Source organism: Apaloderma vittatum, unplaced genomic scaffold (assembly GCF_000703405.1).
Source record: "Apaloderma vittatum isolate BGI_N311 unplaced genomic scaffold, ASM70340v1 scaffold15467, whole genome shotgun sequence".
Classification (NCBI taxonomy): domain Eukaryota; kingdom Metazoa; phylum Chordata; class Aves; order Trogoniformes; family Trogonidae; genus Apaloderma; species Apaloderma vittatum.
The window spans coordinates 2,056-15,232 of record NW_009727935.1 but is presented as its reverse complement, the minus strand read 5'-3'; the positions used below and the strand labels follow the sequence as shown (position 1 = coordinate 15,232).

The window sequence follows — 13,177 nt, the reverse complement described above, 5'->3', positions numbered from 1 at the left end:
GGGAAGTGTTTAAGCCCAGGTTAGACGGAGCCTTGAGCAACCTGATCTAGTGCGAGATGTCCCTGCCATGGCAGGGGCTTGGAACTAGAGGAACTTTGAGGTCCCTTCCAACTCAAATCATCTGATGATTCTGTCAGGGTCCCGGAGCAGAAGAGGGAGAAGAGTACCAGAGCAGAGCCTTTCCCTGGAGCGTCATGGTGGTTAAGATGGCAGGAAGATGACTGCCTGCCAGTGGAAAGGATCGACACTGGTGAGAATGTTCAGGATGCAGCGGTACATGAAGAGCCCCATGCGAGAGGGGAGAGAGACCGAACATCAGCGGAGGATGCACCTGAAGCGACCTGTGGTCCCAATGGTCTCAGAAGGAGGAAGAGGATTGCCTCCTGTGAGGTGGACACCAAGTGACATGAAAGAGGGACTGTGAAGAGCCCTCTTTCTCAAGGAGAATCTGCCACGGACAATGAGTAATGCCCAGATGGATGGCACCTCCCACCCCTGCCCCTCTTTGCCCTGATGGAGGGAGGAGGTAGCCAGGAAGATGGAAGGAGTGGGAGGGGGAAGAGTGTATTTAAGATTAGGTTATATTTATCGATGTATTCCTCTCATTATCCTGCTTCACAAATGGTGGTAGTCAATTAAACTTATGTTTTCTCCCCAAGTTACTCTGTTTTTTTACCTGTCATCTTAAGTGGTAGATTATTACCCTCCCTGTCCTTAATCTCAATCCTTGAGCCTTTTGGGTTGAGTTTTCTCCCTCCACATCCCTATGGAGATGGGAGCGGGAGAAGGAGTGAGCGGGAGACCACGTGGTTCTTTGTCATCGGCCTGGGCGGTCAGCTTGAACCACGACAGTGACATACAAACTTTAGTAATTCTCTAGAGTATTCTTTCCAACTTAGCATTGGTTCATTTGTTTTGCACAGTAACATTTGAAGAAAAGGGACAAATCCTTTTATCTTGCCATCCGTAACAAGTAACAGCTTTTCCCAGTGTACATATTGCTTTTATTAAAATGCTAATAAAGGTATTCTAACTACTCTCATTCTACTCTAAAACAGTTACGCCAGTGTTACCTCGCATGACATCGTTCTATTGCAGGGAATTTCTCTGGCCATGGTGACATGTACTGGAACTCTGCATCTTTGTCATACCAGTACATTAAGCAAGCACTGTGAGTATTTCTTTGTTTCTCCTCTTCTTTTAGGCACTTATTATACGTCTCCATGGCCTGCAGCAGTCGTTTCTAAATTTTAGAGAAATTAGTGTACGTGAAACTGGCAACAAAAATTAGCATGGAAATGTCTACACTGAGAAAATGGATACATGCACTTTTCTGGTTAATGTGTTAGTTTTCTAAACACAGCCTCACCCTTCCTCATGTCCCAGCTCTCTGATAAAAATAGAACAATTACAACAGAATGGCTTTGAAGAATGCAGATTATCTTTTCCCAAGTATGTTTCCATACTTTGCCTTTTACATTTAACACACAAAAAATATAAAAACATATTTTAGATGTTATCATAAAATTCTGCAAAATAACTATTGAAAAAGCTAGAAGACTTTGTGGGTCATTCAAGTAGCAACTGTTGTCCTTTGTGAGAAGACTATGTCCTGCCAACCTTTCACTGTGAACTATGGAAAAAATTGATAGGCACATGCCACCACCTGTATATAAGTTAGTATCTAACCTGCACTTTTATTTTCATGCAGTCTTTGATTGTTCAAATTTAATCTGAGAAAAGGTATATCATACATAATACTGTAATCCCATATGTAAAAGGAAAATGTTACTATTTTATTACTTTCTGTTTATGTTTTTTAACCTATAAACGTCGTGTATTTTTATATATAGATAGGGTTTTTTTCCGATAGAATCTGAAACTAAGTATTTGAATAGCTGATTAAAAACATCAACAAATACTCCACATCTCTTAAGCCTTCTGCCACTTGAAGCTAACTTGGCTTGTGGTAATTTATTTTAGCCTTCCTTACTCTTCAGGCAAGAAACACATATATTTTTCTGTGGTCCTATCAAGTGTTAATATACGCTTCCATTTAATTGTATGTCTAACTGTTGATTAATTAAGAAGTTTAGCAGATTTATTAAGAAGCTTTTATAGACAATGGACATTGAAAGAACTTACCTCATCAATAAATGGGATTAATACTACAGCTTCCCACTCTTGTTGTTTTCCGTTTAGGTCAGTTTTAAAATCTGGTGGATAATATTCTATAATAGGAGAATCTTGACTAATCATCAAATGCTAGGAAAATATAACAGAGGAATTAAACAATATCAGAGACAATTTAGCACTAATTCTCAGAAAAGATGGAACAAATCTGGTATTAAAACCAATTCAAGGCTGAACAGCAATTCAACATATCTCATTTAACTGTCCTAGTTTGAAATTTCTTAGCAAATGCAAAATCTAGTATTTATTAATAAATTCAGCAGTGAGGTGTATTTACCACACATCTAAAATTTAGAGGTAGAATATAACTGAGACACAGACAACAAGCAAGCAATAGATAAATGCAATTTAATCATAAATCTTACCTGGTAGCACTTAGGTAGCAGATCTTTGCTAGCTGCTGGAAGTACAGCAAGAAGCTGTTCAAATGGCATGAAAGGTTTTCCCAGATCAAATTTGATTTTGAGTTCGCTGATGTTACGAATATCTGACAGATAAGGTGCATAATGATAAGGATAATACCTACCAGAAAAAAATGAAACACAGAAACCTCTTAGGTTACTTAATTATAGCACAGCAATGTTCACTGATCAGAAACAAACAGCCACATTAAATGGGACACAAGGTGAAATATTGCTCAATCTTTTTTTCACAGTTTTTCTTACCAGCTCCACGACTGAACTCCATGGTAATAATAATGCAAAATCCATTGTATTGCCTGGACGTAACATTCAGCTTGATCAGCCAAGAAGTCACTTACAAGAATAAGGAAATATAATTATTAGTTTTTCTCATTTTCACTGGTATATACAGATCACTTAGAACATTGTACATAGGAATGAAGACAGAGCATTTTGGGAATGTAGTAAGACCATGGATTTCTAGATTTATCTAATACTACCGGACTTTTTTTTCTTTGGTCCTCAAATATTTGTTACAGAAAACTTGACCTGCAGCTCTTCTTGCATTAGCCAAATGCATCACTGAACATGTGTTCTCTTCTTTCAATGTGGATGAATATACTATGATTAGACATACACAAACATTTGTCTTCAGTGTTTTAAAAAAAAAAAAGCATACACTTACTCAGAAACTACTTCTACACCCATTTTAGTCATGTAGTAAGTTCTTTTGTATTGCCTAAACTCAGTTTCAAACACATCATCATCCTCTGGTTCTTCTTCCAACACAGCTGAAAAAGCAGTCATGGGAAAAAAAAAGACAAAAAAGAAACATGCACTTCTCTACTACAATAAGATTTGAAGACACGCAGTTCTGACTTAGTGCTTTAACTTTATTCCTCAACTCACAGTTATAGGTGCTCTGATCTGCCTTGTACTGAAAGTAACATGAAACAATCAAACAAAATCTTTACACAGAGAAAGTCTGGAACATTTTTTTTTTCTTTAAAGACAGGCTATCCATTTTGTAGCCCAATTAGAAGAACAGAAAAGAAAATATAAGTCAGCAGAAAATAATCAAGGAAAACATCAAAAAAATTTAAAGATTAAATCTTTTTCAGCAACATAACCCTATATCACGGAATACTATTTATATGCTTTTGACATTAAATTTCAAAATAGAAGCAAAAGACATTTTCTGCAAGTGCAATGAGTTTAACAACATAATGAACACAACCAAAAACCTTAAAGGCATATAAAAATCTGTTCATTTGCCCCACCTGTATAATAAAAATATCTAGGCATACAATTATCAAAAACACATGTTGTGGAAGATTTGCTCATTCACTGCTTTAATTCATCATGGAAGTACTGGTCAGGTAAGAAGCATTTCAAAAGCTTTAGGCCCATTCCCTCTTACCATACGGCAGTGATTCGTCCCACTTCCCAATAGCTGACTATATAACTCTTTGATTTAGATTAAGGTCATCTCTGACATGATATTCTTACAGATCTTCCAAATCTATACACAAATCAGCAAGGTTTTTGGTTTTTTTTTGGTTGGTTGGTTGTTTTTTTTGTTACATGTATATGAAAAAAAAATATTTGCACTTACTTTTAGGGGTCACTTCAAATTCATGTTTTTCTAAAGCAGCCAGACATACAGAATTTTCCTGAGCCTATTAATATTTGAGATAAAATAAAAATACAGAATAATATGTACATATCTTATCTGCAACCATATATTCCACAAAGCAAAATGTTAATCCACACGTATAAATATTATTTAGTGTAAAACCCACAACATTTCCTTCTCTTGCACCTACCTAAGCAAAATGATTTTATCCATATACCTCAGACAAAGAAGCAGTCTCAAAATCTCAGCTACTTTTAAGAAATACTTGAATATTTGATTTCTAAAATACAAGTATTTCCAAAACTGTGCAGTACACATTTAAGCATTTTTACCTACATCACGCATGGTGCTACAGCATCAGTATCCTGTTGAATTTTTCATCAGCAAATTTTTAAAGAGTTCAAATTACTTTTGCGGGAAGTAAGGATACAAGAAACTGTGTTTCAGAGAATCAAACAAGCCCAACACTCATTTCATTCTCACACTGCACACTGTCTTGTGTCCAGCACTGAGTAGCTTTCAATAAGCAGAACCATTAATGTGGCCCTCTTCCCCTGTACCTGAGATACACAAGCTCCTGACTGTCACTGCCATTCAAAGGATCAGTCAAGGTGGCTAGCTAATACTATACAGCTGCTCCAAACTTCTGTGGCAAATAAGAAGATAACCACAAATAAAGAACATCTTATTAAAGGAAGAGCTAAGATTTTGCTCTTACAAACCACAAACTGCACTAAAGAGCAGGATAACAATACACAGTAGGGCACAGTCAATACACAGAGAAAGGTGTTGCTCTTTATTAATTAGTAGTACCTAGAATTGCAATTTTCCTAATTAGAGATAGCTCACACCAATGAAACTGGTATTTATCTATTCACTGTCAAATACTCTGCCAATACCAAGACACGCGTGGACGGTCTACCAGTGTATCTGAAATATACAAAACTTCCAGTAGGCTATGCACTGAAAATTATAAAACACAGCAAGTTTGACCACAACTCATAAAGGAAGTTTTGCTGCTACTGACAAACTGATAAATTGACATAAAGTATTAAGTTAAGCATTTACAAGATTTCAAAAATCATGTGAACATGACCTTAACCATTTCATCACTTAAAATGAACAATGCATACAGGCAGTTCCTCAAATGTTACATTTTACTATCTTTTCTGATCTTAAAAAAAATCTCAGAACAGAGGTTTATGCCATTTAATTTGCCTAAGATAAAATCAATGGTTTACAAAAAGTAACACTCTTATTTCTAAAACCGAGCTTGTAAAACACTAACCTTTTCTTTCTTTTGTCTATTTTTTCTGGCTTCCTCTGCTGCAATACCAGCTGCCTCGTTGAGGTATTTATTTCCTACTTTACTTTCAAACCATTTCAGGTCTACAAAGACTTCACTGAAGTGCTTACGATCAAACTGTGCAGAAAGATTAAATTAAGTTTAGAAATACTTGACAAATTTAGAATGCTAAATTAACAACATGTTTTTTAGTATGTGCATTAGATTACACCTAGAGCCATTCATACATAGAATACATAGAACAGAACAGAAACAGAATTACAATAAAATTAGAGGAGGAATGATTTGGCTTGGAGAAAAATCTGAAAGATCATGTTGTTCTAAACCCCCTGCTTTGGGCAGGGACACCTTCCACTAGACCAGGTTTCTTAGAGCTCCATCCCACCTGGCTTTGAACACTTCCAGGGAGGGGACATTCATAACTTCTCTGGTCAACCTGTTTCAGTGTCTCATCATTCTCACAGTAAAGAATTTCTTCTTAAGATCTAAATATAGCCTCTTCCAGTTTGAAACCGTAACCCCTCATCCTATCACTACACTCCCTATGAAAGAGTCCCTGCCCTTCCTTCCTGTAGGCCTCTTTTAGGCACTGGCAGGCCACTATAAGGTTTCCCCATAGCCTCTCCTTCTCCAGTCTGAACAGCCCCAACTCTCTCTGTCTGTCCTCACAAGGGAGGTGCTCCAACCCGCGATCATATTTGGTGCCCTCATCTGGACCCTCTCAAGCAGGCTTATGCCTTTTAATCTAAGAATTTACATATATAAACTATAATTTATATGTTATAACATGTAAACTATAATATAAACATTTTGCCCTAGAGCTACAACTAAACTAACATATTAAAAAATATTTTTTCTTAGCATATATCCAAGCCAAACTTTGTTTCCTTCAGTAAGGCAGCAATGACTAACAAAAAGTTAGGTAACTTCCACACTTCACTAACAACTCTAGAAGTAGTAATAAGTTTATGGGGTTTGGGTAATATAATCTTATGCCACACATCCAACTCTTCCATAGTTCTGCCCAAGAATCAGAAGACAGTACTGAATCAGGGAGAGCAGATGAAATTCCTCCTTCCAGGTTCAGCACAAGGGTGAGACTTCCACTTTTACATGCCCTACACCTCTTCTCATCTCTAGGATGAATTACTGCAATAACACTTAACATACTGCCTCCTATAGGCCAGTAAGCTGGTGAAGCATGCTGATGCTTGCCTCAGAGAGCTAATACATCAGTGATCTTCATAGAAAAAAAACTTGCAAAAATATTGCTCTCCAAGATCTTCAGACATAGCTTACCCCACAAGAAACTGGGCAACAGGGGAAGCAATGAACACTGCTGCCTGCAGTATGCTTTGCCCAGTACTGCCGCTCATTATTCAATGAGAATTGAGGACCACAAGTCTGTTGGTGGATCCCTATTTCACTTGCAGCACTAAAAGGTGCTGGTTAAAGCAATCTTCCTCCTCTCATGTCATGCTAAGATCAGACAACAACTGATTGGACTCCACCAGTTAAATGACAAAACAGCTGACTGAAGCACTTGTAAGACACAGACATTGAACAGTTCATTACAACTACAGCACGGTGTATTTAAGGCACTATATTGAGGCTATGTTCAACAGATTATACCGCTCTATACACTGCAATTTCAGAGTTACTTACATCTGACAATCTTGTGAGATATTTCTCAAAGCGTTTTAAATTCAGATTTCCATTTTCATTTATGTAGCCTATTGGGAAAATAAAGTACGTTTTTTCAATTAACCATTTAACAATTTAAAAATTTCAATTTAAATGCCCCATAGATAATAGTATGCAATCTTGCTGACTGCCTAAATGTGTAATAAATACTGAAACATCCTAAGGTGGCTACAAAGATCAAGAAATACTAACACAGGACTGTTAACGATTCTACTTTCTGCAACTGAACTTACTGTTCTTACCTCCCAGTTCTGGCAAGATTGCCATGTATGTTCTATAAAGTAGTGGCAGTGCATCATGATTAATATGTAAATGAGGTAGATGAGGAATAAAATCGTTTCCTACAAGGAAACCCATTAAGATCCAATCATCTATTATCCTTTCAATATCATACTCAAAGGAAATCTTGTCCTGGGGGGGGAAGGAAAAAAAAAAAAGGAAAAAAATGAAAAACCCCAGGAGTATAATTTTTATTATCATGTTTGCATACAAATACCTCACATTTTTTCAGGAACAGCTCTCTTAGAACTTACTTTTACTGGTGAAAATTCATAATCAATATACTCTCTCATCAGTGATAAGTGCAGTAAATGAAAGGTGGTTTCCTCTGGCGCACATGCTCTGTAAATTATGAAAAACATTGAGTTAGTTATTTATAATCAGACTTAGAACATAAATATTTATTAAGTGCAAGGTTACCTAAATTGAAAAAATTTCACTAGGGTTATACCTTTGCAGGAGAAATAATGTATAAACATTTCTTTGAATCTATTTCAGGATTCATCTGGTTTGAGTCTATAAAATTTTGCAGTAGAATCTTCTAAACAGCAAATGTGACTTCACTGTATTGAAAACAGCTAGAGAAAGAAGGGCAGCTTTGTGGAGATAGGTTAAGTTAGGTACAACCTAGCCTGTCTTTGCACTCAACTCAATAAATTGTAAGGTATTTTAGAACTAGTCTGCGTACATACAGCGTACACAGATTCATGTCTAATCTGGTAGGGTTACATTTGCAATCATTTGAAATGCTTCCTTTCAGAAAAGGATATGCTCAACCTGAAAATACCCTCTGTATGTATGATCTAGAGGCTTCAATATAGCTCAAAAAAAATAACAAACCTACAGTTTATGGCAAAAATTAGTCAATGTATATTCTACCTTCTTTTCCTCTCTTTACTTAAACCAAAATCGGTTAATACCTACACCAAAAGGTTAATGAGCTAAATACTGATATATCTTAAATCCATAAAGGACTGTTCTACTTTGTAGACACTTCAACTGTCTGGGACCACCTCCAGTGACAAACCAGCATAAACCTTGTGCATTCACACACACATAGTAAATTTTGGCCAAAATCCTTTAAGGAAGGCATGTGCGACACACAAGCTTATATCAAGCCTAACAAGATGAACTTTGAGCTACACTTCGCTGCAGAAAACCTCAGACCCAACTCTGTCACTTTTTAAGTAACTTTCTTTTTTTTAAAAGCAATTTTTTTAAAAAAGTACTTTTTAATTACTTTTAAAGTAATTTCTTTTTAAGTATTTTTCCAAGCCTGTAATTTTCACATTGGCAAATTCAGGCTGATGCTCTAGAGATATTTCACCCCTTACTATTCATTGCATTAAGAAATTGCCAAAGTTTGTATGTATTTTAGTATTTTCAAATTTCCAACTTAAAGTACTCATAAAAGTGACAATATGATCTCTAAGGTCCCTTCCAGCCTATGCCATTCTGTGATTTTGTAATATTGACAGTAGACAACTCCTGTAGCTTCCAGAAGTGAATTCCTGTAATAAGCGATATTATCTAGAAATTAAAAGAGGAGCTAAATATGGAACAATACTTCAGGGGAAAAATAAACAAAACAAAACAATAAATGACACCTTGCCTTTTGATTTCATACTTTATTTAAATAATCTCTCAAAAGGTCATCACACTTTAACTATATATTATTTTATTTAAAAAAAGAACAGAAACCCAAGATTTTTCTTTGATTAAAGTCTTTCAAAATCATTCCAATGTTACATGCCAACACTATCAACACTATGTTAGTGAAAAGTTGACTACAGAAGAGCACAAAAAGAATACTTATTTCCGATGTTTATCATATTGTCTTTGGCAATCTGTTTATTAGCAAAAAATGATGGACTTATCTGAACATTTATATGACATGACTGTATTATCCAAAACACTTTCTATTGCAAAAAAGTGTATTTCTCTGCCCCTCCTACATTCTCCCTATATCCACCAAATCCACGCTTAAAGTCCTTTACAGAAGAAACCTAGACACACAAACAGTTATGGAATTAATTTTTCTATTACTTCTGAATAGTTCCAGGTACACAGACAGTTCTGGAACAAATCCCCTTTTCCTGACTAATTATAGCCCACAGGTCAGTTCAAATACGCAAATCCAGAATAAGAGCACACAGCCAGCAACTTTAAGAGAATTTATTTTAGTAATTATTCTAGTAATTTACTTATATGCACAAAATCATGGAGTTATAAACACATTTTAAAAAGTCAATATCTGCACAAGACAATTATGGAAACACTATCAGTCTAGTCTGGGATGCCGCCCTCATTATATGAAGAAAGAAGCACAACCCACAGGATTATTTTTTTTTTTTTAACCAGCTGCCCTGACAGCATACATTTTGTCACGCAGAATAACAAGTCAATTTGACTAATTTCATGTATTTTCTCAAAAAAAAATAAACTATAATTTTATTGATTTAGTATGCAATCAACAAAACCACACCTGTTTACTAAGCCAGTATATTTTAGATTTAATTTCATCATATATAAAATAAGAGTAAAGTTAAATCAGTTCACCTTTGAGATTTTTTACCACCAAATCTGACTTCTTCTCTTAAGAGTGCGAAGTGTGCCTCATGACTTGTTAATCCCAGCATAATCTATTACAAAGATATATTAGACAGGTCTTCATTACTTTTTTTAGTGACATTCAAGAATCAATCACTATAAAGAAATTATGCTGTTTTGCTTCACTACAAATTCATAAGTTTGTAGGAACAGAAAATTAAATGTTTGTTTAATAACATTTTAGAATCTTTTGTGCTCAGAAAGACAAAAAAAAACATAATACACTTTATAAACTCCTGGGGTTTTTTATTATTTTAATTGCACATACCAAATCAGCATCTAATCCATAGAGACAGTGTCTTGTATTTGGATCATGATGGGGCTTTGCTTTTTCTGATCTGATGAACTCCATGATCTTATGTTCACCTTCTCCCGGAGTCTGCACAAAAAAAATCCCCACGAATTCATCAATATGGATTTTTATATAAAATAAAAATTTACATAAAATAAAATACTAACAAAATACAGACCTCGTGGCCTGATAAGTAGACTGTTACTCCTTGCCAGGATTTGTCTGTGGAAATCTTCATATTTACAAAATATTTAAGATGCTCATGCAATCTGGCCATGAATTCAGTTCCTGAAAACAGAAATTTAAGTTAAAAACAAAGCTTTTCACTAGGCATTCAAAAATGCATTTATATATCAAATGTATTCACAAAAAAATAAGTAAAATTTTTGCAAAAGAATAGGGAAATTTTTTTTTCCACCAAGAGGTCTAATTCTTTCCATAGCAACCTGAAAATTTTTTAGAATGAGACAGTGTTCCAACCCTACTACAAGTTATTAAAACTTGTCTTCCCAACTTACTTGAGCCTTTATTGACTCTGTTCTCTAATTTTATTTTTTTTTAAAAAAGCGTCTTAGGATAAGAAAATAGTACCAAAATATAGATGCAAAGATGTAATTCTAAATACTTAAATTTAAGTGTTTAGAAATTATCTTACCTGGTGTAATACAGTTGGAGTCAAATCTGGCTTCTGTAGGGAGAATTTCTCCCTTTTCTAATGCCTTTTTTATTTTGTCCTCTGCTTCTTTTGCTGATCTAAAACAAAGCAGGGTTGGAGAGTGGGTAGAGAAAGAATTATCTTATTCAGATGCTAATATCCTAAGTACAGCTTTACTAGTATAAAAATATAGTTGATTTTTTTTAAACACTCTTTAAAAAGGAAGAAACTCCTGAATAGAGTTTGAACTTGTTTCCAATACTACTGGAAGGCTTAAAAAACCCCTTTTTTCCTCTCCCATAGTAATGATGTCATTACTCAGACACAGTTAATACTTAGACTACCAAGATGATCATGCAATGGCTGATCACAATGAAAGCAAATTAATGGAAAGAGAATCCACCAATGCGTTAGATTGTTGTCCTTCTCTCAATTCCATTCCAATTTTCTATTTAGAACTCTTTCTTAACCCTTTCTTCCTCTCAACCTCCTTCTTCCTTAAAAAAAAATATCTGACAAACCAGAAACCAAAACCACAAAAAAAACCCCAGTAGTCTGAAAGCATTTTCTCTTATCCCTTTCCTCCAGTTTGTTTCTGTTGCACTTCACTCACCGTCCCTGTACTGGCTGACCACTGGTTTTCCTTAAGGCAGTCTTCAAAGAAGCTTCCACACTCCCAAAACATTAATGTAATTCTTAACACTGTAAAATCTACTCACAGCTCTGTATCTGAGCTAGGTTGCTAACTGGTATCAACCGAAAACCAGTTTCAGTACGAACTTCACTTCTTCTATGACTGTCAAAGAATACTCCATTCTAGTTACTGAAAAAGTGTATCTAGAATTAGCATTCACAACCACCAAAGCCTGTCTCAGGTTATGAAGCCATCAGAGACATCTATAAGAACTCCACTGTAGATTTATTTCACAGAGAATTTCATAGGAAAAAAACTCCACCTGCCCCCCAAGTCCCACATACACAGAGAAAGATAAATATAAGTAACAAGCAAACCTTCCTTTTTGAAATTCTAATATCAAGTATTAACATTTTACAGGTAGTTAACCTCATTTAACTGAAAAATAAAGCTACTGTCAAAGGCATGACCAATTATAATATATTTTACTTTTCACTGCATACATTTAAGTAATTTTTTAAAAGTGTTTAGTTGTTCTTGCTCTGTCTTTAGGATATTATTCTCACCTAAAACGTCTCCCACGCTGCTGATTCATTTTTGCTCTTGGAGCTACTCCATCGACTGCCATGAAAAAAACCTTCCTTGGCTTAATAATACGAAACAGTACTTCCAAATAGTGAAAAATATCAGCAAAAATCTTATCTTCTGAGATCCTGAAGTGAACATCATCATCATTTGGATGTGAACACTGATGTATAATGCCATTCATGTCCAGATATAAGTTGTCAAATTCTGGAATCTACAAAAGTCACAGTTAGTACCCATTTGGAGACAGACAAAGCAATGCAATCACTGCCCAAGGCATGGCTGAGAGTAATCAAGTCTGGAAAGACCTGGAAGACCTGGAAAACTCCCAAAGACCTCCCTGGAACCTACTGAATGCCAATGGACTAGGAATATCTTGACTGCTCAGGTTTATCTGCACTTGCAATCTGTTATTATGATTTTCCCAGTGAAAGTGTCAGCTGAACAGATTCCTATCCTATCCTGACTACTTGTGTGGTACTTCAGGACTTCTGTCCTCTGTACTTGGCCAATCTTCTATATTGTATATGGAAAAAGCAAATAATAATATTAACAATAATAATAACAACAACAACAATAACATTACACTTTTCAGAAAGAGGATTTTTTTTTTTGTAAATTCACAGATTTCACTAATTCGATCTTGCGTAGCTGCATCATAAAGAATACGAACTACAAAATTAAGTATAGAGTTTCCAACAGTATTTCAAAAGCAAAATCACCCTAAGAAGCTTCAGGGCTCTCCTCGTTAAGCAGTTCCTACCGTGACCACTGCATGCTGCCTCTTTAGCTATACTAAGAGCCACCTGTGAGTCTAGAGTGGCAATTACCACCAAAAGCAGTAGTTATCCATTATAACATCAATTTCTTCCCCACGCTTTC

The 13,177-nt window shown here is 35.5% G+C and overlaps 1 protein-coding gene across 1 annotated transcript in view; it reads right to left on the bottom strand.

Annotated features, from left to right (window-relative positions):
- The window catches only part of XRN1 (5'-3' exoribonuclease 1), a 32,613-nt gene extending 20,110 nt beyond the window's left edge, over nt 1-12,503 (bottom strand). The window contains exons 1-15 of the mRNA XM_009873899.1: nt 12,277-12,503; nt 11,077-11,174; nt 10,600-10,709; nt 10,398-10,508; nt 10,079-10,161; nt 7,774-7,861; nt 7,483-7,651; nt 7,202-7,269; nt 5,519-5,653; nt 4,210-4,273; nt 3,280-3,385; nt 2,859-2,948; nt 2,559-2,715; nt 2,146-2,265; nt 1,074-1,243 (exon numbers count right to left, since the gene is read on the bottom strand). Of these exons, the coding sequence (XP_009872201.1) occupies nt 1,074-1,243; nt 2,146-2,265; nt 2,559-2,715; nt 2,859-2,948; nt 3,280-3,385; nt 4,210-4,273; nt 5,519-5,653; nt 7,202-7,269; nt 7,483-7,651; nt 7,774-7,861; nt 10,079-10,161; nt 10,398-10,508; nt 10,600-10,709; nt 11,077-11,174; nt 12,277-12,479 (1,772 nt within the window). The 5' untranslated portion in view covers nt 12,480-12,503. The remainder of the gene's footprint in view (nt 1-1,073; nt 1,244-2,145; nt 2,266-2,558; nt 2,716-2,858; nt 2,949-3,279; nt 3,386-4,209; nt 4,274-5,518; nt 5,654-7,201; nt 7,270-7,482; nt 7,652-7,773; nt 7,862-10,078; nt 10,162-10,397; nt 10,509-10,599; nt 10,710-11,076; nt 11,175-12,276) is intronic.
- Between the last annotated feature and the right edge of the window lie 674 nt (nt 12,504-13,177).